Below are 26,011 nucleotides of genomic sequence, written 5' to 3' on the forward strand. Positions count from 1 at the left end.
GTGTTACTCTGAAGAGGATACAACACTGACCAATCAAATAAATTATAATATTATTCGTAAGAAGACAGACTGGGTTATGGGAATAATGAAAAAAAAATGGGAATTCCGGAGATGAGTGGACTCAATTTCGGTAACTGCTTCGGTTGTATGTTCTCTACAAAGATGTGTCATACTAGCCCAAACAAGCCAAATTGCAAAATTTGTAACAGAATTAATTAAAACAGTCAAAATTCTCAACAGTATTTGCGACGATTCGCATAGCAGCGTACACTGATCAAGCTGTACAGTAAAAGCAGTCTGCTATTTAGCGAAACAGAAATCTGTTCGCAGCTATCTGAATTTTCTCCAGCAGCAGATAAATTAATGTAATATATGAAAATCCTCTTAATTATATCAGTTTGCATTTTTTTCAGTTTTTCTGTATGCGAAATAAAGGAGCCAGCGGAATTTTGGATTTGAGAGATTTCCATAAACTACCACTTGGAAAAATGGCTCTTGCGGTTACTGCACTAGATTACAATATTCCCACTGTACAGAATCAACACGCAAGCCGTGCTTTTCTAACTTGATGAGGTACTGCGTTTTCTAGTACCTTATGAAAGCGTAGTTTTTAGTGCTGATGGCGAATAAAAGTGAAACTCGCAGACTGTTAAGTACTTCGCCAGGCCGCTATGTGACTTACGTCTTACGGATCGTAAATATTCTTGAATTCTGTTCTTAGAGATATATGTACGGTAAATAACGGTGGGGAAAACTGGTTATCCGAAACGACTCCTTGTACAGTTGTACTGCTGCCATCGCCCGGCTGGAGTGTGAAGTTACGACAATACATAGGGTTAAATCAGGCGCGGTACTTACATAAGCGCCATGTTTAGTTACCAACGTAAAATTCTAGCAGGGTGATGACAGCAGTACAGGGAGTTGGTACGGGTGGACTGGTTTTTCCCCTATATACTTCGTGCGGATACATACAATATTTTACATACTAATAATGGTATGCCATGATACAGGCGGTAGTTTTGGACGCTTTGCCACGTGTTACGTAAACGGTTTGACAATATTAATTATGGTATTGAATGTTTCTGTAATACCACATAGCTTAATTTTGAAGGAGTAGTGTCTGGTTATAGCCGTAATAATTATTACGAATCGGAATAAATAGTTACAAAGATGAAAATGGCCACCCATGTCCCTTGGCTTGTCTGACCCGTGAAAGAGGTGACAAGCCACGGATATGAGTGGAGTATTGCTGGTAAAGGTATTTTATCTCGCTCAGCCGAATAATATCCAGGGTCACTGTCCACACGTTGGCTATGGCTCCGTAGCAATTATAAGTTGAGCTGGCGGTATGTGCGTATTTCCTTTAGTGCAATAATTTACTGCTAATGGGTGGCATGAGTGCCTGTAGGCTGCATTCGTAGTTTTGCCACAGTGAGAGATGATGTTGAGGTTTCAGACCAGCAAGTGTGCCGCGGAAAGGATATGAACGATATACTTTTACTCTGCGGTGTTTTTCTTCAGAATTTCAATCTCTTTCTCCATTCTTATCTCTTGCGCATGCAACACCGAAATTTTAGTTTCCGGGGTACCAACATAGCGTACTTGCTTTTTAAGCTGAGGTAAAATCAGTACTTCGAATGCTGCCTTATATGGGCTCCCCTTATATTATTCTCCCTTATCTGGGCTCCCGGCTAGTTAGCAATACCCGTCAAATTAAATTTATCGGAGTTATAGCAGAACCTTTTTGTAATTTTTTCAACCGGATTTACAAGTGAGCACACCAAAGAATTCCGAAATTTCACATCCGAATTATATTTATATATATTATCTATATAATAAAATTTTTCATTAATTTCAACCGGATTTGCCAGTGAACAAACTGAAAAATGCCGAAATTCCATATCACATTATTTTTTTACGCACGCACTTTACAGCAGACAAAATCGCATCTTCACGGTCCATTTGACAAAGTCGCAAATATAAATTTTATCAAGATTTTGAATCTGTCGTTGATACAACCTGAGCACTTTGAAACAAACTAAATGCTACAAAAGTACCGGCAAAATAAATATTTTAAATAAATCAAAATTTTCAGTCAGGCATAACACTGATAACAGCGAAAGTGTGAGTAATAACGTAACCGCCCATGTAGAGGATTGCTCATAATGCTAGGGAGCCCAGATAAAGGAGGGTAATACAAGGGGAGCCCATATAAGGCAGCATTCGAAGTATCTGAAAAATGGCAGGCAGCATACTGGCAAGCGGGAAAACGTGGCAACTGGAGACGCTCTGGATATTATCATGTTTTCTCTTGCAGTAAGAAAGCCTATGAGGCTGCGACTGGCAAAACAGTGAAAACACGGCTTTTTCTCTTCAACATCTTCAAAATATCTGTATGTCGCTATAATCTTGGAAGTTTATACCCGGATAAAGTTTGTTACTTCAGATTATCTGAGCCCCGCATTTCCTAAAACATCTAATAGCCTGACACCATATCCAGCAACTTTGGTTAATCCCTGCAACGAACCCACCGCACTGACTCTAAGAAACGTTTTCGGGAGAAAATTTACGGCAGATCGTTTTAAAAGCATTAGATACTTCATCCGTCCGAAAGGTTTTGCTAGATCCGTGCGTCTACCACCCTAAATCATCGTTTTGCAGGCTTTATGCTGCTCTGAGAAAATATGCTAAAGCAGCCTTGTTAACAGCAATTTTGACTGTAAAATGTAAAATTTCTGCTACGCTTCTGGGTGTGGAGTGTCCGCAAAAAGCGATTGCTCTGTGCTAGTTGTGGAAACGTTTGATGTCTTGGGTCCGGCTGTAAACTAAATGTTACATTTATGGATTGGGAATATCCGCACTTGGTTGGTTGCGTGAATTCTCGCAATGCACCCCGGATTTGCACTGGATATACAGTATTTTTCCCGTGCCTTTAAGTAAAGTTGGATCATTACAGTTAGAAGCCGCACGATCGAAGCTGAATGTTTCAGTTTTTCAGCCGGACACAAGGATCCTATTTAATTAAGCCAACAAAATTTACTAATCACACAACTATTTCTTATAGACATTTGATTCACAAATCATTTCAGTAAAGTTCATTTCACAACGTTACAAAAAGATGTCAACACCTCATGATTCAAGCGTCCTGTTATACAGCGGTTTGATTCGAACTGATCGTTTCACACCTAATATGGCTACACACAATCATCTCCGCATAGACAATGCTGAATCCAACCGCACTGGTTAAGAGAATTGGGAACAGGTTGAGTTTGAAGAACTCCACAGCCCGTACTCGCAGGCCTTTCTGCCACAATATATTCCGCCATAAAAGCCCCGCGAGCGAAGCGCTGAATGTAAAGGACACCGCGCCGATGTTGCTTCCCACGGCCAACGCAATGGAACTCCCGCGCAGATTGATGTCATCCAGCGGGATCTGCCGGAGAATCTTGGTCAACAGTACCGTCGCTAAGATATTCGTCCCGGCAAAATTACACAACACAACGGACAGCAATCCCACGGAAAAGACCGTCGCCGGCAGCGAAGTGGTCAGATGCGCCATCCAGCCGGCAAAGATGTCGATCCACTTGTGGTATGCTAGCGCCTCCACCAGCACGAACTGGGAGAGCGCAAACGGGAGTAAACCGATCGGCAGACGTTTCAGCGAAGTGTACGCCGTGGGGAAGCGCTTCTTCAGGACCTCTTTGGTGCGAATAAGCCAACGAAAGTGCGTCGTAAACCACTTTTGGGAGAATCGCCGGATAACCACGGCCTCCGCCTCCGTGGAATGGCGGACGGATGCGCGTTCCCGTAATTCCAACTCAAATGCCGCGCTGCTCGGTCGTCTCTTAATCCATCCCTCCCAGATAATGTCGAAGAGGAATTTGCCGATGGTAAACGGCAGCGCGATCACCCACACGTCCACGCCCCCGAAACTGGCCCCGATGATCACGATTAAGCAGGACAAAAGCAGCCCGGAGCCGACCAGCGCACTGACCGGATCTAGGAGGACGGAGCGCGCGTCCAGTTGCGGGGCGGTGACCTGTTGGGGAATTTGCTTGCGGAATTGCACCAGCAGGGCGGTATACGCGGCGACAGCACAGCCGAGGAACGGCAGCGTGGTGTACGCGGTGTACATTAGATATTCCATCTGGAAGCCTTCGCACAGCACCAAATTGGTGATATTCCCTAGGAACAGCACCATACTTCCGATATTGCAACTGGCGAATTCCGCAAACAGCCACGGATACGGGTCCATCTTGGCGACGGCGGTGTAGTAGACCAGGAAGGCCGTTCCCGAGAGCACCACCGGATCATTCCCGAGAAGAATGCTCAGCACAGTGGAGAAGAGATAGAACGACGTGTACAGCCGGATCCCCCGGCGACCGCCATGGTTGGCGATCCAGAAGGCGGCCGCCTGCAGCAGTCCGGTGAGATCCAGGGAGATGGCCATGTAGGCCAGGGAGAAGAAGAGAATCATGATGTTGTAGGGCTTAATGCCGCCGGCGCCCACAATCCCGTCGCGGAAGACGGAAAAGGGAATGCACTGGGCCAACGCTAAGATGATGACGCAGACCAGGGGGGCGGTGGCGGTGTCGAGGATCAAGCGCAGACGGGTGCGCGGGATGGGGATGGCGATGGGGAAGATGACCAGGATGATGCTGATGATGAAGAAGGTCAGGGCGACGATGGCGTAGGCGTCCATTTTCGGGTAGGGTATACCGTTGATCATTTAGTCCAGTAATCCACAGCAGGTAAAAAATCTACCATACAAATTCACTGCAAGACCATCGACTCAGTTAAATCGCTGGTAGAGCAGTTCGCTCAAACCCCTCACTTTTTGTTACCCATGCGTTTGAGTTTTCTCGCTTACACTGGTGACTGGTGTGTGGTCGTTATCCGAATGGTCATCTACAGCACATCGTACCAATTATTAGCATTCAGCATTCGACTAGACGTGTCCGGCGTGATCACAATTCCTTTAGCACAAGCAGAGAGAAATGATTATTTGAAAAAAACCGCACTAAACAAACTAAACATGACATAGATGAACTGTACGAAGCAGACAACACGACTCATCAGAACGGCTGTGCAGACGGTGCGCCCCGAGGGAAAACATTTTTTCCGAAGTCAGTGGTAAGTTTGTCGTAAAAGACTATTAATATAAAACTACAAGAATGCCTTGAACTTGCGATGAGTCATGGCACTGATGAGTGGTGAGTAACCGCAAGCTGAATGAAGAATTTTTACTAGCCAGTATTAAAATGCAATAAAAGACCAGCTGTCGCTGCTAGCCTGCTGCAGCTTAGGACGAAATGGTCGCATACCCAACATCTCCACATTTCAATACGCATACAGCGCAGTGCACTGTACGACTTTTTAATATCCGTTTCGCACAAGTGCACTCAGAAGTGGCTCAATCTGTACCAAACTTGGTTTCTGTTGTCACTGTCTCGTTGCGGACCAAACTTCGCGACGATTAGCAGAGACGTTGCGAAGTGGCAGGCAATAAAACGATCCGACGACAGCGACACTCTATACAAGCGCGACAGTGCCGCTACAGCAGCGACCGTGCTTGTGCTATGCCATAGCATAGCGAGAAACACGGCGCGACGACAGCGACACGGTATATAAGCGCGACAGTACCGCTACAGCCGCGACCGTGCTCTAGTGCTGTACGCTGGCATAGCAAGAAACACGGCGCGACGACAGCGACACGGTGTATAAGCGCGACAGTGCCGCTACAGCAGCGACCGTGCTAGTGCTGCACCCTGGCATAGCAAGAAACACGGCGCGACGACAGCGACACGGTATATAAGCGCGACAGTACCGCTACAGCAGCGACCGTGCTTGTGCTGTACCCTGGCATAGCCAGAAACACGGCGCGACGACAGCGACACGGTGTACAAGCGCGACAGTGCCGCTACAGCAGCGACCGTGCTTGTGCTATGCCATAGCATAGCGAGAAACACGGCGCGACGACAGCGACATGGTGTATAAGCGCGACAGTACCGCTACAGCAGCGACCGTGCTAGTGCTGCACCCTGGCATAGCAAGAAACACGGCGCGACGACAGCGACACGGTGTATAAGCGCGACAGTGCCGCTACAGCAGCGACCGTGCTAGTGCTGCACCCTGGCATAGCAAGAAACACGGCGCGACGACAGCGACACGGCGCGACGACAGCGACACGATGTATAAGCGTGACAGTGCCGCTACAGCAACCACCGTGCCAAGGTGTATAGTTAATGGTGATGCGACTGGCTAAAACTTGCTGCATGAAAATTCAGTACTTTTCGGCAAGTTTGCGTCAAAGGCATCAAGTTGTAATTAAGAGCTAAACGTATGGCACGGCCTACAGCCTCAACCGCTCCGAATTTTTTAAAACGGATTGCACATGCTCTAATTAATTTTTCATGCTCTCCATGCTCGTTATCGATTTGATATGAAAATATGATTTTTGCATAAGTCGAATTATGAATATGAGTGAGCATCATATAAGTCGTTGCAGCAATGAGCAGTCTGAGTGAGTGAAACTGCAGGGCGCATACAGACTGCCGCTAGCCCGCTGCCTGCCTGGCCTCTATGTATACATGTCCGATTCAAACCACTTTCCTACTACTTTACTCGACTCAGATGTTTTTTGGAATTTCAAAAAACAAATTATCCAAATCACGTTATCCAAACGCTGACCTATCTTCTCCAGCCAGCCTTCCACTTCGGTGACGTTCAGTTGGCCGTCGCGATCTCCATCGAAACCTTGCAGCATGACCTCCACTGTACGGCTGAGGACGTTTCGCCCGGTCTCCGCCCTCCCCGTTGCAGCGGCCCGTACGACAACCGCTATCACAATTGGAACAAAACCAGAGTGGAATATCCAGATTTCTTGGTGGTGTGGCAAAGGCAGTTGCTTTGGTGTGGCATTGGATTCCGATAGACTTGACGTATTTAAAAGCAGAATTACGGTCGAAACCGGCGGTAATGCAATCCGCGCCATACAGGTTTTCAGTCTCAGGAATATTCGAGGAAGCCTCTTCGTACTACTCACGTTTCTCAAAAGATTGTTGAAGATATTCGCAAATATCTTTCGTCAATTGTGTGCAGAGGGCAGTCATAATGTCAGTAACATTTTGGACATAATCGATAAAATCCGGTTGTAAATCGTAAGTAAAGTCGGGATTGGACATGATTTTAATAAAACCTAAGGTGTAACTATCAAAAAGTCACGGTAGCATACGGTAATTGTGCAACTGTGCAGTAAAGCAAACGCCAAGTCGGGCTTCAATGATTTACGTACGCGAGTAAAAGTGCTAAATTAATTGATCGATCTCGACGTGAGCAAAAGTGAAGTGAATCTCCCAGGGGATAAACTTTTTGCCCCGGAACAAAATCATCCATGGCGACATTAAGCCAAAAAATATTCTCATCCTGCAGTTCGGCTTCACGCACAAGAGGATGCTGATCGGCGATTTTGATGAAAATTTTCAAATGCACGAAACCATTACCAGCCCAAAAGATATCACACATTTTTTTGGAATTATCCGCTAAATACCTCCAGAAATGTTTAAAAGATTTAGATGTGGCAGCGATTTCTCCCCTGCAGAAACTGTAAGAACCGGAAGGAAAATGGATATCTGGAGTTTCGGGTGTGTTCTCTTGGATCTTGGCGAATGTGTTGTCAACATTGAGGAGAAATGGCTTGAGAAAACTGAGTCCGAGAAATCGGAAAGAATCCAAGCAGGAAGAAGCATTACTGATGATGTATTTGAAGAGAAGCTGAAAAACGGATATGTTCCGTTAGCTCCTGACACGATCCCATCAAATATGATGATCTGCATCAAGCCTTGCCTACGCGCAGCGAGCCAACGCAGCCTACAAGCCCTCAGCAGAAGAGCCATTGTCATATCTTGCTGAAGCCTACAAGCAAGCTCCTGGAGACGTATCCGTCGTCCTTCATGCCAATAAACACCGCGAATGGTCACCGATATCAATGCAGGTCTTCGAGCCACTGACCGGCATCGTTCGACCGTTGCTCTTCCCTGACCGTTTGCAAAAGCAGTTGCTTAAACATGCCTTCACCCCAGTCCAGGATGTTGTGTTAAGCCATGTTTCCAATCGGGATGAGAACGATGCCGGTAGCCCGCGGACGATGGCGCTAAATGTACGGGAGTCAAACTGACACGATATTGAACGAGCGGATCTGAGCCAGTTTGGAAAACATACAGTTACGGTATACGATGACGTTTACTTCTGGAATGACAATGAAGCCGGAAATAGCTTTAAATTGTTTAAAGGAAGAAATGGTTCCGTGTCTCCGCTAGCTACGCCGCAGTGGTAATTGCGAATTTTCCAGACAAACTAAAAAACAAACCAAAGAGAAGTTATTGCAAAATTCACTAAACGTGGTATAGTCCAGATACCTCGATAAAAGTTGAATACGGTTTAAATTAAGAAACTACGCTTTGCATAATGAAACTCTTCAACAAATTCATGTACGACCGTTAACTTCCGCTGTACTTAAAATGCTTTTCTTTAGGATTCAACTTGTAGACTGCTTAATCGGATACAAAAAGCACGCATTCTGCAATGGTAGGCCGCTTAATGAGAACACTCGATTCGTGGAACGTTTTGATGCGACAACAGGAATGTGGGCATTCGTTGCGGAGCTTTCAGACGATCGGCGGGACTTTGCTGCAGTTGTTTTCAAAGGATATGTATATTTATTAGGCGGTCGCATTGATTCCGGGGATTGCGCCCAGGTTCTGGAATCGTGTGTGCGATTCGATCGCATCAGTCGAGAATGGAAAAAAGTGTGTGAACTGCTGGAAACCCGGAGCAGATCACTGCGCATTCACGTTTGACGACCTGGTGCACGTGTATGGCGGATGTAGAGCGAGTAAAGAAGGCTTGGCGCAAACAATGGAAGTGTACGATTGCAAGAGTGATTTGTGGGCAGAGTTTCCAGTGCCAGACATGGACGATATTTACATGGATGAAACCTTGAATGTTTCCTATGCTATTAAACTTGCGTTGCACTGCAATGAGTGAAGGTCATGCCAAAAAGCTGTCATCGATTGCGGGTAAAAAAAGAATTTAGCAAACTGAATTTACTGAACTTTGGTTTGATAGACATGGGTTTATAAAATGCCAAGCGCTATTAATAATTATTCATTCATAATTTTTGGTTGTACGATCGCGTACGCTTCTTATGTTGCATCTTCTGAATTATCATGAATAGATATTATCAGATGTAAGTACCATTGAGTACAGAAGAACAAATAAATTCATAACAAAGGCACTTGCTCTATGGTTTCCTGGTCAGGAATTATCTGTACACCCGCGTTTCCTTGTTTTATTTGGACTGATAGCCGCGCTGCGTGAAAACATTTCTTCCTGTTTGTGGTCAGTGGCGTCACCAACAGCTTTTCCAATCTTCTCGGCCTGGTTTTTACTGCTCCGCCTCCCCCCTGGTTCATAAATTTAGAACGTTGTAGGGGAAAAGTGATACTGGGGTTGCAACCATCCCGGTTTTGCCGGGTTTGTACTACAACGTTAGCTTCCGAGTATTCCAAAATAATTTTCTTAACGTTCTCTGTTGTTCTATAGCCGATTAATTTGTTAATTTGTCCAAATATTTTCTGTGTGTTTTACACTTGTATGCGGCGGAAATTAAATATTTATCTAGATTCCAGTCTAAGCATTCTGGTGAACAGTGTCGGTACATGCCGAAAATGTGGTAAAAATTGATAAAAGCCAGATTGTTGTTCAAGCTCTAATTAGCAGCGCTCAAATCTCTTACGAAATTCATTGCAGAAAAAACTTCTTTGACCGGATATTGCCATTCGTTGCTTAATACTTTTTCCTGAATTACATGATTGTATTAAGTTACACAGCGCATGTGATCTGACATGGGCACTTATACAACAAATGTCTCGCGCATCCCTATCAGTGCACATCCAGATGCGTTGTGTCATGCGTACTCTGATCTTGTATTTTCACAAGATTTGATGCAACGGGCAACCATACAGGTTACGTAAAGCCTGTTTACCAGACCCAGCAATCTCGTTATAGGCAACTAACAAAACTGCAATAAAGTTCGTATTCGGAGTTCTAAAAGTACTACGTTTAGTGCGCATCGCGTCGCATTGCAACGAACATTTCGTTGCATTTCGTTGCAACGAACATTATCTGTACAGTGCTGTTTTCTTCTTGACCTGTTCCCAATTGAGGGTGGGTGCCATGTTAATTCCCATAAATGCATGAGGAATTCGACGGTCGACCTGAATTTTATGGCTACCCGGGTTGGTCACCATCAGTAACTCGCCACACATACCCATGGATGGTCTGACCAAGTAAAATGGTTACCATCCAGGGATAGGTGTGGAGAATGGTTGGTGAGGAAATCACGTTTCAACTCTGGCTGAAACGCCGCGTCATTGTCTGCAAACCGTTGACTGCACAGTGTTAAACTGGTAAGTGATTATTCGTAACTTTTAATTAAGCATCATATAAGTATAAGGCTGCAAGTGTATTCTTTTCTCGCTGCGCAGGGGTTTGACCTTTTGATGATTCGACCGTTACACTTTTGGCCTGGCTTGTATGCGCTATTAAGCAGCTTGTAGTGACTGTTGACCGCTTTAGCGTTTTGAGATAGCAAGTACTTTGTCGCAGGAACAAAAAGGAAGGTCGCACAGGGGACACCGACAGTGCGTAATTAGCAAGCAACAACTGAACGAAGTGGATGTAACTACAGTACTGGGAGCAATATCCATTTCCTGCAGTTATGACTGCATTTCCGATCTTGTGGGCCCTAGAAAGTCCATCCTTATGCCCAGATATCGATCCCAAAACCTCTACTTACACAACGGATATCTGCAGCAGCCAGCAGTCAATCTGGGCGAGGCAGACGCTAACGCATCCGTCATATTGGCATGTAAGCTAATGTTTTTTGATCGGTTTACAACTTTTCATTGTTCTGCGCTTCTGACAGCTTGACTGCCTTTTTGATAACCTTTCGATACATTTTGTATGTTATGCCGATAGCTTACTCTGTAATCCCTACTCGGCCGTAGAGTACAGGGGTTATGGCTTGTGGGTTCGAGTACCTCAATCGGCAAATCTTTGCCGAAGTTCTATGAGAGCTTAACCCAGACCTTCTAAAGGTGTTATTTTCTACGAGATATTTACCGTAGTGTTACCATGGTTTCATGTCATTTACGGTAGTGTTGTTTTTTTATGTTGTTATGTCCGTAAACAAATTCCATTGCGGTTGTATTATTGTTCAGCATCACATTTTAAAGTTATATCTGACCACCGGGAACAACAGCAGGATCGAACACAAAAAGCCAGCGATTGTAGATACAGCCACAAAAACAGAATATTGCTTTGACAAGTATTAAAGTGTAATCCAGACAAACGCGCCACCTGTACAGGACACATGCAGTATACCGCGGAAATTAAACAACCCGAGCGCAACCAGCAACCTAATAGTAGTGTACGCCTGCCTTGGCAACGGCCGCCGGCTGATAGCGTCCGAGGTCGCCGGCAGTCATCATGGAGCCAGATCCCGGGGAACCTGGATGATCAGCGTGCATCAACGAGTCCGGGCTAAGACTGGGCAGGGTACCCCCTTCCGAGTGGGCGTGCGGACTCTCGTCGCCCGGACACCCGTTAGTCAGGGCGGTCGAACCGCCGCTCCCGCCGTCCTGCTTCAACAGACTGCGCCGGTATTTGGCGCGCGCATTTTGAAACCACACCTATTGAAAATCAATAAAGAAATATAAATTTTATTCCTGCAAATCAGTTTTTCCGGCCTTAACATAATACTTCATGTGTTAAATTTTTGTTAACAACCGTATGGTAGGCTATGTACAGTCTATCAAAAGCTAAAACTTAATCAGTATAAATGTATTTGTTATTTAACCATATATTTTTCAGATTATTATGTTAGGATTTAAATAAATTACTATTTTATTTTGTGGTAGCTAAATTTAGTAAGTAAAAAGTTTTTCTATTTTATTTTTGGTAGCTTAAGTTTTATTTACGTATATTTATTATCGTTAGCTTTTCTGCGAAATGTTTTCCGAAAACTATAAATAAAAAATGTGACGTACCTGTAAGACGCGTTTCGTGAGACCGGTCTTCTGCGCCAGCTGTTTCAAATCCTTGGCATCGGGATTGTGGTTGATCCCGAAGTACTGTTTCATCGTCCGCAACTGCTGGTGCTTGAAAGAGGTACGCATGCGCTTGGTGCGCTGTCCCGTCCCAACGGACTGCGGACCGCCGGTAGTGCTATTAGGCGAGGAGGAGTCGCGCTGTGCTGAGTGCGAACGCTGCATACCCGGCAGCGCCATCCCGTTGCGCAGATAGCCGAGATTCATAGCCGGCGGACTGCAATCGGCGTCGTCCTCACCGCACGGCGGCGACAGTTCCGTGGAACCTGAGGGAATTTTATTTTTTACTTGGAGGATTTTTTCATCGACTAGCGAATATTATATATCTTAAAATAAATGTATGCACTGAAGAATTTAATTTATAAAAAATTGTAATGCTGATGACCTTTTAATGTCTACCTGAACTGGCCACGGAAGAGCTGCGGCGCGGCCGACGCACATCCCGCGTGACGAAAGGCGGCTGCACGTGAGTGGCCACCTGTGGCGGGTGGTCGGCCTCGGTGAGCATGTCGAAATGGGACGCGGCGCTGCTGCGTCGACGCCGACCGGGAGCGGCGCGGTTGCGAGTGCGCTTCTTCTCCGGCAGATGGTACGCGGTGGAATCGGCGGCCTTGGATTCCGGCTCACCCAGACTCATGTACGTCGGCTTCGGGGAGTGGATGGCGTCGTGCATGGGAACGGCGCGACTGATGGCCATTTCCCGCAAAACCTGCATGGTTAATACTGTATTATCATATTAACATAATACTGTTAAAAGTAATACTGTATGAACAAAAAAAAGTAAAAAACTGAATAAAATTTAAATGACTACTACAGACTATAAGCGTTTACTCTCTAACACATTTCTAAATAAACTATACCTATTTACATTTACATATCTTCGGCATTGTTGCTCTTTATTGCTATAAAATACAAAAAAAGAAACGCAACATCGGCCAACTAAAAAACATGAAAAAAATAAACGAAAAAAATAAATTAAAAATAGGACGAAAAATAAGACAAATGTGCGCAAATATATTAAAACGCTTTTTTATTTGTGCACTTAAAGCATTGGTAAACAATAATTGTTATTTGAAACCTTCTGGATGCATGGGTTCTATCTGATTAACTTGATACTTTTATTAGACGATCAAAATATTACAATAGCAGATTAGATAAGTTACAATTATTATGGAACGGTATGAAAACCTCAAAATAATGTATTACCGCACGTGTTTTCTAAGCCGATGGTTTACATGCGAGTTCGAGCATAACAATTGTGACATGACATCAGTTTACAGTGTGGTAACTGTTTATCCCTCATGTTATGCAAAATGTCTTCTATTTTTGATGCCATCGATCACATCGTACCGCACACGTACCTGCAGATCGAGCGGATCTGCGCGTTGCATGGCGAGATGGGCCGCGTAGTGCTCCAGTGGAGCATGCGACAGATCGGCGGTGCTGTCGGCGTAATGGATGACCGGCACCGGTTGATGCTGCAACGGTTGCGCGGGATGGACGTGCCCCGGACTGGGATGGTGGCTGAGATGGTGGTGCAGCCGACACACCACGTGGCCGTCCTCCCGCAGCACAAACTGGTCACCGGTGCGCAGTAACTGCCCGCACACACCGCAGCGGAAGCAGTCCAAGTGGTACACCCATTTCCCGTCGCGGATCTTCATCACCAGTTCGTTGCTGGAGATCGCGCGCTGGCATATAGTGCAGCACCGGCACTGCGCTTCCCGGTAGCGCCTGCAACATAGCATTTATTTGTCAGATAAAGCATAAAAAAATTTTAAAATAATTTTAAAGATAATAATTTCAGGGAAGGGTTTTGAAAAAAAATTTTCAGAAAATAAATTTGTTTTCTTATTAGCTGTCATCGCGTGACCTTTAGTATGTCTCTAACGCAAGTGTTCAAAGTTTTCTTGAATATTAATCGTGCTAGTCAGTTGGTATTCTGAATCTTAATTTTGTATTTCAAGCAAAAGGAAGTTCAGTTTGTATTCCAAGTAACCTTTAAATGAAGACCGTGTCGAGCTACAGTAATCTATGAACAGAATTAAACTAAGTACGTTTTGGCAAAAAAATTAATGCATTCTCTGTACAAATGACACCTCGCAAGATGCGCCAAGCGCGACTAACGAGAACATAATCGCCCATATTTATTATGAACTGTTGCTCCTTTACACAGACATATTTGCAAAATTCAGTATTATAGTGATATTGCTTATATAAAGTAAATGTTCTCCGCTTAGAAAATACATTCCGAACATTATTAGAATTAACTCTGTGTAAGACAACTAGGTAGCACTTAAACAGGGAATTAAAAAAAATATCTTCCGTTAGTTCCAGTTAGAACTACTCTGTAACGGATTAATTCTCGAAGGTTACTATTATTTAGCAAGACAGAATTTTCCCTGTTTGCCCTCTTGTAAACGCATTTAGTCACGCTCGCCAGCGGGTGACCCCTTCGATGAATAAAAATATTTCTGCATCCCCGCGGAATGTGACCCAACAATGTTACACCTCGGTTGCACGAAGCTTTTTCATGAAAATCAATTGAATATGAAATTGTACGCCTCCGCTGTTGTCTTATATTACGCAAGAGCACCGTGCTGCTTTCCTTGTGCGTTGATTATACAGGAAAGTAGCCGGGCCCGCGTATCGGGGGGCAGAGGTCATGGAAATAGCGGATGCCGGGATGGTGAGAGCGGCCGCCAGCTGTGCTATTCAGCGGCAACATCTCCACGGCACCGTTATAGCGTTATCGCCATAAGAAAAAAGCCAGACAGCGCCAGTTGGCCGCATCCATCGATCAGCGCCAACCAGAAGCCATCCGAATTAATAATCATTATCAATTGACAACGATCTCCCCGCTTTGGCAGATTACCAGACCGAAATAGATTACACCGTCACTCTCTCCCTGTTCCCTGTTCAATGCGTGCCAAAAAACCACAACATCGCTCGACGCCGGGGTTTTAATCGTTATACATCCGCTGACGCGCTTTATCGTTCCCGAAATCTAGTTCGTTTTGTGGGCGATTAGTTTCTCGTTAACTATGTACGCTTCATGCATGTATTAGAAGCTACAAAAAACCACCCTTTTCGTGTTCAAAAAATGTGGTTCAAACAAACTGTTTTTTGGGTGGAAACATGGTGACGAAACTGGATCCGGGGAACACTCGATAAAAAAGAGGCCACACTTGACATTTTTTCAGTGTTGTTTGAGATATCGAGTTCCCATTCAGCGCATCACATTGCATCATGGAAAAAATACAGTTCTTAGACGGATTCTGCGACAACTTGTTTGCCCATTACGGCTAAAAATTGACCTACTATAGAACTATATTTTGTTTTGAAAGCACATTTTTTTAAGTTTTAAAACACTGATATTTCCTCCCTAAATAATTATCCAGCGCAAATATAATTAAATATAAATATAATTAAGGCACACAGTTTTTTCTGCTTTTACATATTACCGGTCTTTATCTTATACTCGTAAAATTACATCTATGGCGTTAAATTCAAGTTTAACGCCATAAATGTAATTTTACGAGTATAAGATAAAGACCGAGTTTTTTATAGATTGTTGTTCAAACCAGCTATTTTTATTTAAGCTAACTCTGAGTTTTGTATGAACGAATATAATAGGTGGAAAACTGAAGCTGTAAATAGTTACCATTCGATGAATTTTAGCAGTGCACTTTTACTGAATAAAAAAGGTAAAAATCAGATTTTAAATTTCTTTCTTTTGGAATTAGTAAATGGTTTTGGTTATTGATTTCTAGAAATCATAAAAATACTCGTAACAAAATCATGGTAGATTTTAAAAGTGGAAAAGGAACTGGTACGAGTATTTTTTAATTGTTCACCGTAAATAATCATCCCGGCACAACAGCTGTCCATCCTTATAAAAACACACCGTCCGCTGTTCCGCACCGCCATTCTCCCCGTCATGCTCCTCCCGCCCGGCATCCAGATTCACCCCGCACAACGCACACTTCAGACACTGACAATGCCAGACCTGTGTCGGCTGCGCTGGACCATCCCTCTGCGGGGCCGTTGCCGCGGCGGCCGTACTCAAAAAATACCGGTCCAAAATGGCCCCACTGCAGCCCGCACAGAACGCCGGTCCCACGTGCATTTCCTCCTCAACACATAACGCTTTACAAAAATTAACCGCGATGGTGTACAATTAATTGCTAGCGACAACTAATCAAATCCGCTAATGTAAACACTATAACAGCGGGCTTTATCAAACGCGGCTGGTGCCGGTGCGTGTCCGCACGTTTTATAAATGTAATCTAATCAAAAGCAGCGTTTCTAAACGGTTTATAATCAATCAGGCCAACGAAAGTGTACCGAAGCACATATAGGCAGTTGCAGGTGCAGGAAGGAATTGTGGAAGCGCGCTCCGCGGGTTGTCCCAACTTTTTCTCCGTTGGATCGTGCATTGGCTGCAAAGCGGGGCGGGAGCGGCGAGCGGCAGGATGCCGGCCAATCAGCGGCGCTGCTTGCGCTTCTCTGGTCTGCAGTGGATATTTTTGGTGCGGCGTCGATACACAGCCGCGGTAAACTGAAACCCGGTTATCCGATTTCAGTTGCAACACTTCTCTGATGACAATCATTACAGTTTATCGTTTCATGAGCGCTTAACGCGCTATCTCTCAAGAATCAACAGAAAAGCTATTTATTTATGGAATTAAAGATAAATACATGCTAAATAATTTATTAGATAAAAAATTAATCAAAACAAATAAAAAGTATGAAACAAAAAATTGTTTAAAAATATAATAAATATTATTTGCAATTTTAAATAAATAAAAACTTTATAATTTATGTTTAATAAATCATTAAAAAAATGCACATTTATAAAACGCTGCTAAAGCTATTAGCCATTTCACCATATTTTGCGGAGAAATTTATATATTTGCTTTCCACGTGTATCGCACATTTAAACGGCAATATCACGTTTATTTCTTTTCGAATTAAATTGATACAGTAACCATTGTGCTTAAACTGTTAAAAGGCGAGTGATTTGTTCCGGTCAGCTGTTGTCCCGCATTACAATACACATCCGCTGGACACTTACTTTTAAAATAAAATTTCGAAAATAGGTAGAGCAGGCATCGATTGTCATTGAGTAAATATTGGGTAAATGCTGCCAGTTCGCTGGAGAGTTAGTAAACTTTACTTTCCAATGGTCAACACGACGGGGCTGAACAGCGACACAGCCCGCGTGACAAAAGCCGGGACAAATGCCGCATCGATCGGTAGAGAGTGTGAAGAGCAGGTAAAAGAGGATCCGTGGCTGTGCAGCCACCTGTGCCTTCCCAGGAGTCCTGTGTGCTTTTGTCCTAGAAAGTCTGTCTTGCTGTTGAATAATCCCGCTTTCATGCTACAGTAGCAGCATCCATTCAGCGCCACTCACTTGACAAATCCGGCTACAGTGCTAAGCAGCACAAGTACGCTCTTCATTAACTCTACACCGTATGTTGCACTCCGAACAATCCAGGTTAAAAATAAATTCCCGTTAGAATTTCATCTGTTTAACAGCACAGACGTTCGCATTTAGCGATATATATTTATTTTGTGTGACCTTTACTTCAGCCGGCATCACGTCGAAAAACTACATAAGAAAACATTAAAAAATAAAATTTAGAAAGTAACAAAATATATTTTATTCAGTAATAAGTAATGCTAATTCTTCTCTTGAAAAAAAAGCTTTTCTTTAGCTTTTAGTTGTCGATAAGTTGAATCTTACATTTTTCAAAGAAACTTTTCGGTAAACTAAAGGAGATCTTTAATTAAATTTTCACGTCAATGCAAAGATTTCTCTATTACAGTATAATTTAATTCTGAGAATAAAATTAATGTTACCTCTTCTTTCAAAAATGCCAGTTATTTATTTAATCTGTATTTTAAAGCATAATTTACGGCTTTCCAAGTTACTATAGAATTTGGTGGGCATGTGTGTACGACCAGGTTTTGAAGATTAAGTGCTAACGATTGTTGATAAAGCGCTAATAATTTTAACAAGCAAATCCATACAGGAAACAGATATGTCAATATTATTACCAACAATTTGTCAGTGTGTTATCACACGGCCGTTGAATGGGCGGCGTGTGATAATGAAACGCTAAGTTGTTTATAAGCCGCGCCGGTTTATCCGCAATGGAAACCAGGAGACCGGCAGCCGGTGTTTGCTTACATAAGCACCGCCACCGGCGTCCCCCGTTGCGCCGTGCACTATGCGGCACCCATCCACATCGCACCCGGCATCCCGCGGTGTATTGTGCAGCAGCGGCCAAGGTGCGCTATAATCTGCATAACATTAACAGTGTGTGAAAAAGGATTGTTGTTCCACGGAGATTACGAGGATGTTCATTCAAACTCTAACCCAAAGTTGTTCGCCCTGGACAAACACCATTCTCCTTGCCACCGTTCAACGTATTCAAATTGCAGAAGGTGCTGGTCAAAACAGAAAAGTTATTAAAATTGTTTTTGATTGAAGGAATAATTATTAAGTTATTGCTGATAATTGTTAACCATTTCGAGTATTTTGCTTTATATATTTTTAAAACATTAAATTATTTGCTAGGCGATATATACTTAAATTACAACTACTGATTTGACTAAATTTTCTAGAAAATAAAACTTAGCTTCCGCTAGTTTTGTGAATATCCTCCATTGTTGTTAATCGATGTAAGCATAAAATCAGGTTTTAGAGGGGTGAGCAAAAAAATGAATTTTAAACTTCTTTTAGGATAAAATTCCAGGAAATAAATTTGATTTCTCCTGACAACCTTAAAAAGTTCCGCTGTTATTGGTCGACATAAAATATGAAGTAAACCTTTTAGAATGAAATTATACTAATTGATTTAAAATTTGTTTCACACATTTTCTAGAAAATAATGTGATTTTTGTTAAGGAGTCTGATTAAACTGCGCTGGTTTTCGTCGATATAAAAAATTGAATTTTCTGCTAGGCTACAAGAACAATTTACATTTTAATTTTATTTTTGGAAAATCCTACATAAAGTTAATCTAAATTTGCGCTAACGAAAATTAAGATTTATGGTGATGAGCGCGCTGCGGGGTGGTTTGCATAAAACGTGAATGACTGCAATCGATGGGCATTCTCAGCCGTCAGGCGAGATGCCAAATAAAGATGCGCCAGAGCCAGAAGCCGGAGCTGGGACGGATAAAAAATTCCTGGCCAGCATCCATCCATCAGCGTCAGCCGGTGACTGCGGATCGCAGAGGCTGGGAAAGCGGGTATTAAGGGCTTTAACAGTGATTATCATCAACATCAATACAGCTGACAAGTGCAATGTAAATAGACGCAGGCAGCGCGGTCTGGCCAGTGTCGTCTGCTGTGGATGACAGCGCATCTAGCGATTAATGGTATCAGTTGTACGTACAGCATCGCGGATGCAGAGAAGAGCGCGATCGGGTATCGGCTGCGGCGTCGTGTTACCGCGGCTGTATAACTGACACTTGTCACACCACTGACGTGCTAACTGGACCGCGACCAAATAGCTGTGCACCAGCGAGACACAAAGAATGGTGTCCTTTAAGGACAATCACGACGGCTGCGCTGGATACACACTGTGCGCTCTTCTCCATCAAAATGATACTTCAGAATGTTGTTATCTTATTGTAACCATACACTTTCGAAATCTATTGAGGATAAAATTATTAAAGAATTTTGCAAAATGTATTTTTGTCTCATACGTGTTTGTATATCATTTTGTGTACCACGGTAATTTCTAGTCAGTTTAAATCAAATTTCTACCGATAGATTTTTTTTTAAAAAGCGGATCTATGAAAGTGTCGTGATATTAAAATACATGCAATTTTGTCTTATTAAGTAAAATGCTTCAGTAAATTAATTTTTGAATGGGCAATAGTTATAAATAATTATAAATAAATAATGGAAAAAGCAACTTATTTATTTGATTTATTTAAAAAGTTCGTAGAATAAAAAAAAAGGGTTTTAGTTTTTACTCCACGTTTTATGCTTTATAAAACGCATAGAAATTTTCTGCAGCATTTTTTAGCAAATTCTTTTAATTTTCTTTTAAGTCGAAATATTTTTGTAAAACTGCCGCTGGTTTTTCTAGTTCACACGCGTGTGATATCCGTGCTTATTTTAAACATCCAGGTGTGCACGTATTATTAGGGAAATTAACGCTCGGTTGCATAAACACACCACAACCAGACTCGATTCCCTGTAACTTTATCCGCGGGCATATTCGTATACACACTGTAAGAACAAAGTGCGTAATAGTGCAGAAACAGAAAGCGGAGCTCTGTGTGTCGCGGTAGAGCACAGCTGGACAGCGGATGCGCCGGAGGGTGCCATCCCGCTTCCATGCTCTCCTTCTCGGCACATATCCGGCCACAGCCATCCCTAATGAGCGTTATGCGGTACTCTGCACGCCTGCGCCACGATTTAATGAGATTAATCAGCTTCGTTTGGGGGATACGCGGCGTTTCCGGTGCGGATGGATCCGGTGTGCGCGGGATCGATGCTTTAAGCCGGTAATCTGGGTAAATTGCCGATTGAGCAAACATATGATGGGCGCCTAATTGGGACCAGTGGGCATTCAACGGTTTTAGCTGGGTCAGTTGCAGATATTACAGAGAAAATGCCGGTTGAATTAATGTGGTCAGGCAGAAAAATAAAGTGGACCGAAATTTCTAGAGCGCGCTTGGATTTTTTGCTGTACTAATGCTGATTAATTGAGGACTACTTAATAGGTCACGAGGATACACAAGCAGTGAAATTATTCACCCGGCAAAATCGTCATTACAACGCGGAATCTGTTGAAGAGCAGCAGTTCGCACATACCGGTATACAGTACATTTTTCTTAATGAAGAAAACCTCCGTTTAATATTTTTCAAAATTGTTACGAGTACTCGCGTATAATTTGACCGTCAAGAGATTAGCTTATAATATATAAAGTATTTGTCCAGTTAATTATACTTCAAATGCATTTAAGAACGGTTGTCATGCGGAGGATTATATGGATTTATGTACTGATATTAGTTTTGTTGACGGTGTCACTCAATTGTAAGCCAATCACAGTTGAGGATCTGATGATTTTAGCCAATGTATCCATCAACGGAACAGGTACATTTTGTGACAGTATTTAATGTAAGGAACGACCGTCCAAGGAAAATGGAATTCCACGGATGGAATCCAGTTTCCAAATCCGCGCTCCACGCGGGCGGCTCGGATTTGGAAATTGGAATTGTGGAAATCCGTGGAATTCCAATTTTTGCTTGGAATTCCAGATTTCCTGTATTTGGAATTCCAAGCGCATGGAAATGTCAGAGGAAAACAATAAAAACAAAAAAAGTTTTAATGTTTTCGACAGGTGGCTACAAATTTTACATTACCTTGTCTTCCGGTAGCATCCGATTTATTTAAAAAACAGCGTATTCGCCAGTATATTCGCCGACAACGTTACCGTTTTCATTTTATTACGCTTGTATTCGCCGACAACATTAACGTTTTTATTTTATTTCGTTTGTATTGTCCAATATTAAATATACCAGGGGCAGAAGTCTTCTTGATCGGTCCGACAAAGGACAATGTTTTTCTTCAAAAAGTTCTCATAATTTGGTCACCTGGTGTTAAAATTTCTAGATTAGTGTTCGTAGTATAAGCTTCGCTCATATATTTCGAAGCATGATCTTAAATCCATAAAAGAATTTTATGAGTACAGAATAGTGGAAAAACAAAATAAAAAAACACCTTGTGCGATCAGCAGGTATTCGCGTATCGCCGCTTGGGGGTGGGAAAAGTGTAAGTACCGGTAACGGAAATATGTAACCGTATACTTGAAATTTTATTTAAAGTGACTAAAACATGACAAAAATCAAAGTCATCTTCTTGGAAAGAATGACAATCTTCCGAGCTTTTGTGTTGCTTTTCGCTTTTTTTAACTTGCGTATGCATGCCCACTGCATGGCTGACAGTACTAGTATCCGTACCGGTACTATACTATAGAACATACTTACGTTAATACTGCCTTGGTTGATAATAAGCAGTTCCATTCGTGTTTTTTTAATATGTTTGGAGTATTTAAGTTTAAATGAAGTTTCTAACGACGAATGCGCAGTAATTTAACAGTTGAAGTTAATTGAAATGATTTTTTCTTCATAGTTATGTAAGTATGTAGTTAAATAACGGTATTCCAACGAAAACTACGAAATCCTTGGATTTACGGAAATCCGTTTGGATTTCCGTAAATCCACGGATTCCATGGAATTCCATGGCAATTTCCTTTCCAAATCCTTTCCACGGGCTCGCGCCCGTGGATTTGTCCTCCTTAATTTAATGTGTCATAAAAGCCGTTTAAGCCTTTGTACTTGTCCGTAGATATTCTACAGCAGTTGACGCAGCTGACAGCATCGGATGACAGAGTGGTCATCAATGTGATCATCACCCCGCAAATGTCCCTAACGCCCACTTTTATCACTAAGAACGGCACTAATATCGACCTCACCGGAAACAGCTCGGTTCGCCATAGAATTCTAAGTCATTATTGCAGATTACCAGAAATACGAAAAATGTATGCGATAAAGTAGGGGAAACTTTAAGCTGATTTTTATTTGCAGTTGGCTTTGGGACTTGGACCGAACTATGGTTCGAACGCATTTGGAAATACCATTAAAGTATTGTTGCGGAGAAATAATAAGAATTTCTTTTTTCCAGGTCCCACGTATGGCAATTCATATGGAAATACGTACGGTAAAAACAGACAATTTCGCAATACTTACTGAAAAATCGGAATATACTCTTAAATAGATATTGTAGCAACGAATAAATATATTTTGCTGTGTGTAGAAATATAAATTAATAAATTGATTTAAAAATAAAACAAAAGAAAGGCGTTTTGTCATCTTCTGTTGCGGAAATTAAATAACAAATTCGTTACTGGCTAATTTTCAGGTCCAACGCACGGCATAATCTACGGCCCAACCTACGGTGCGTAAAGCGTCAACAATTAATTTTACTCGCTTTATTCTTGAAAAGTTCCCCGCATCTTCTTTAATTGCAGGCAACACCTTCGGGCCGAGTTACGGCGCGACTTACGGTAAGAAAACAGGAGCATTTCATGCTCAAGTGGATGTGATTAACGCTCTTTGTACAACCCAGGGACCACGCACAGCATCGGACTGGGACCTAGTTTCGGTGAATATCTCCAGTTCCACTTGACTGCAAAAATTGAATATCCGTGATTGCGTCCGTTAACTGCTGTATGGTGCTTTGTATAGGACCGACAATTGGACCATCATTTGGAGCCACTTACGGTAAGCTCGAACAATACGCGCTTTCATGTCAATTTAAATTTACGGTCAACAGCTCGTTTGCTTGTGCTGATTTCTCTTTGATTTGTTAGACTTTTGAACAACAGAAAATTGTGCTAATTTCTCTGGTTTAATGGAACAGTAGAAAATACATTTTTCGGTTTTTAGGAGCAACATATGGACCGATGTACGGAGCCACGTACGGCCACACTATCGGATCGTCCTACGGACCGACAATCGGTACGTCACTCATTTGCTAGCTCCTCGAGTAAATAAAGTATGCGTGCGCTGTTTCTCTGTTAAGGTCACACGTTCGGTCCCAGTTATGGCGCCAATTACTTCTTGCCGAAGCCGTTACCGCCCGGCGGCGTCACAGCCAACATAACTTCTGTAACGAACAGCACCGGACCAACCGGCAACCTCGTAAAGACCGCTACTGCCACACGTGAGTTTTTGCTTAGAATATATCACGTCAACCTTTCAAGCGGTAATAGTGAGATTCAGAACAAGAAAAAAATTTTACTTGACTTGCTCGTGCTCTTTCTTATTTTATGGTGCATATGTTGCACGTCTTTCAGAGACGATGGGCGGAATGGGGCGCTGGAATGGACTGGACTTAATGTGAACGGTTGGTAGTTTTTTTTTATCGAGGAAATTGCGTCAAAATACGCTGTGGTAGTAGTACAACTACAGAATTACAGATTTTTTATTATGCTGTGAATAAAATCGATAAATGACGATATCAGATGCTTCTTTGTCTATTCGTGTTTGCGTATTTGCACTACTGTGTATAAATTCTGTAGCTGTGTCATAACGTGCGGAAACCCTACTAAAAAATTATAATGTTATGTGGGACAAGTGTAAAAATTAATTATAAAAGCAGCGCCCACTGAAAGACGTACAAAATTTAAAAGCCAAAAAGCAACCACCGGCATTTACATAATCTTAGACTTCTATATTTTACTTATTTGGGCGGACACATGCTGCGTAAGAAAACGAGCAGCTTTGCCGCCCATGTGTGGTGCCGATTCCAAAATTCTCCGCGGATTCTTTAGGTATACAGCCATGCCGCGGCTCATAGAACTATTAAAATGTGGGGAATGCAGAAACCGTTTTTTTAAGCACTATATAAAAAGCTGACGGAAATCACGAGTGGGAAAAATCTGAGCTAGTCACGAACCTCACCAGCTTCTCGGTCCATTCTGCCGTACTGAACTTCGCTGTCATTTTTTCCGGAGCGGACTGCCACCAGTTGGCAGTCGGTTAAACTAGAATAATTACAAAGACTAGTCTTTGTACACTATTTAGTTTGCGGCTTGTTTTCGTTAGGTCTATGGAAAGTCTGTAACCAAAATGTTACACGATTCTGATTCGCACATTTTGGGGGGTGGTTTAGCACAGCACAAGCATCAAGTTACACAAAGGGAGATACTGTAAGGGACTATCTATTAACTACGTTCCGAAAATTCGTTCTGTACGTATTTTGTGTATGGTCCCTAACTATACCGTTAATTACAAATTTATAGTACACGAATAATAATACGTAATTTGCACAGTGAGTCCGCGACGGAATGTTTTCGCTCACTGCGAAGCAGACAAGAAAACGCCACTTCGTGTTTTTACAAAATTGCAGCTGGGCACTGCACAATAATTAGCTGGCGTTTTCTGCTAGCTTGCCGGCTTTTTGTTAGTAAACCACGGTAATTGCTTTTCCAGTACAGAAACAGCGTAGCAAATTCGGTTTATTCGCTCGCTTTTTGTCTGCCGAAGTACTGATATCTTCCAGATGACAATATCTGTTTTGATAAAAGTGGTACTAAATGATTATGCATTTATTCACGTTTGAAACTACTGACTGCTTACGCTTCCAGCAAGGCGAGCAAACAGTATGTGCCACGCGGAAGAGAAGTTTTCTTGGCTGATCTAACGGATAAACAAGTGCAAGGTTGCAGTAATTTGTCCGTACACAGGAAAATTAACCCATATTCCATAGCAAATGCACTAAAAGTATACGAATAACCGGCGTTTACGAAAAGTTTATTCTTAATAAAATATCGTCACCATAAACTGTTTTCTAATTTACGAAACATCATTATAACACCAATAATTCACGAAATAATAAATTCCATGCAGAGATTTAGTGTACTGGAGCATCGTGCTTGCAGAACACCGTTAATTTTTCTACATATACCCCATAAAATGTTCTTCGTGCCCACAAGAACAAGTTCTCAATCAGCGGTCGGAAGCGTGGATGGTTAGTCAATTGAGCGGCGTCTGTAGGACTGGACGTTCTGTCCCGGTGTGGCAAAGCGCGCGTGATCATAATTGACATAGGAAAAATTAAATCAGCAGCCGGTCTGCTGTATGCATGTATAGTATATCATGGACTGGACGAGGACACTGCTGTATGCGATGTACAGTACTATCTGTGCAGAGCCCGCAGCAGTGGCATTGTCCATCGTCCTATTGCCAGTGCATGCTGAATTTAATTATGATCTCGGTAGCAATTCATCAGATACAAACATTAGGAC

The 26,011-nt window shown here is 42.6% G+C and overlaps 3 protein-coding genes across 4 annotated transcripts; 1 reads left to right on the forward strand and 2 right to left on the reverse strand.

Moving 5' to 3' along the window:
- Positions 1–3,148: 3,148 nt before the first annotated feature.
- LOC129580656 (uncharacterized) lies at positions 3,149–5,005 on the reverse strand. Of its 2 annotated transcripts, none has more exons than XM_055471279.1 (2): positions 4,871–5,005; positions 3,149–4,760 (listed from the first exon to the last, which is right to left on the reverse strand). In XM_055471279.1, the coding sequence occupies exon 2, from the start codon at positions 4,727–4,729 to the stop codon at positions 3,149–3,151; it is 1,581 nt and encodes a 526-aa protein (XP_055327254.1). In that variant the 5' UTR covers positions 4,730–4,760; positions 4,871–5,005. The 2 variants fall into 2 exon arrangements, with proteins under 2 accessions (XP_055327254.1, XP_055327264.1); XM_055471289.1 differs by having other exon boundaries at positions 3,149–4,776; positions 4,871–4,998.
- Positions 5,006–11,252: 6,247 nt separating this feature from the next.
- On the reverse strand, positions 11,253–16,481 carry LOC129587137 (LIM/homeobox protein Lhx2-like). The gene is made up of 5 exons (XM_055480776.1): positions 16,028–16,481; positions 13,532–13,904; positions 12,570–12,879; positions 12,111–12,436; positions 11,253–11,753 (listed from the first exon to the last, which is right to left on the reverse strand). Exons 1-5 carry the CDS (start codon positions 16,297–16,299, stop codon positions 11,481–11,483), a joined length of 1,554 nt encoding a protein of 517 aa, XP_055336751.1. The 5' UTR covers positions 16,300–16,481; the 3' UTR covers positions 11,253–11,480.
- Positions 16,482–20,925: 4,444 nt separating this feature from the next.
- On the forward strand, positions 20,926–24,250 carry LOC129581167 (keratin-associated protein 21-1-like). The gene is made up of 12 exons (XM_055472093.1): positions 20,926–21,013; positions 21,271–21,294; positions 22,549–22,688; positions 22,788–22,815; positions 22,885–22,920; positions 23,122–23,157; positions 23,231–23,266; positions 23,329–23,364; positions 23,448–23,483; positions 23,649–23,720; positions 23,785–23,925; positions 24,059–24,250. The coding sequence occupies exons 3-12, from the start codon at positions 22,623–22,625 to the stop codon at positions 24,103–24,105; spliced, it is 534 nt and encodes a 177-aa protein (XP_055328068.1). The 5' UTR covers positions 20,926–21,013; positions 21,271–21,294; positions 22,549–22,622; the 3' UTR covers positions 24,106–24,250.
- Positions 24,251–26,011: the final 1,761 nt, after the last annotated feature.

This window comes from Paramacrobiotus metropolitanus, unplaced genomic scaffold, assembly GCF_019649055.1.
Source record: "Paramacrobiotus metropolitanus isolate TYO unplaced genomic scaffold, Prichtersi_v1.0 Parri_scaffold0000001, whole genome shotgun sequence".
NCBI lineage: Eukaryota > Metazoa > Tardigrada > Eutardigrada > Parachela > Macrobiotidae > Paramacrobiotus > Paramacrobiotus metropolitanus.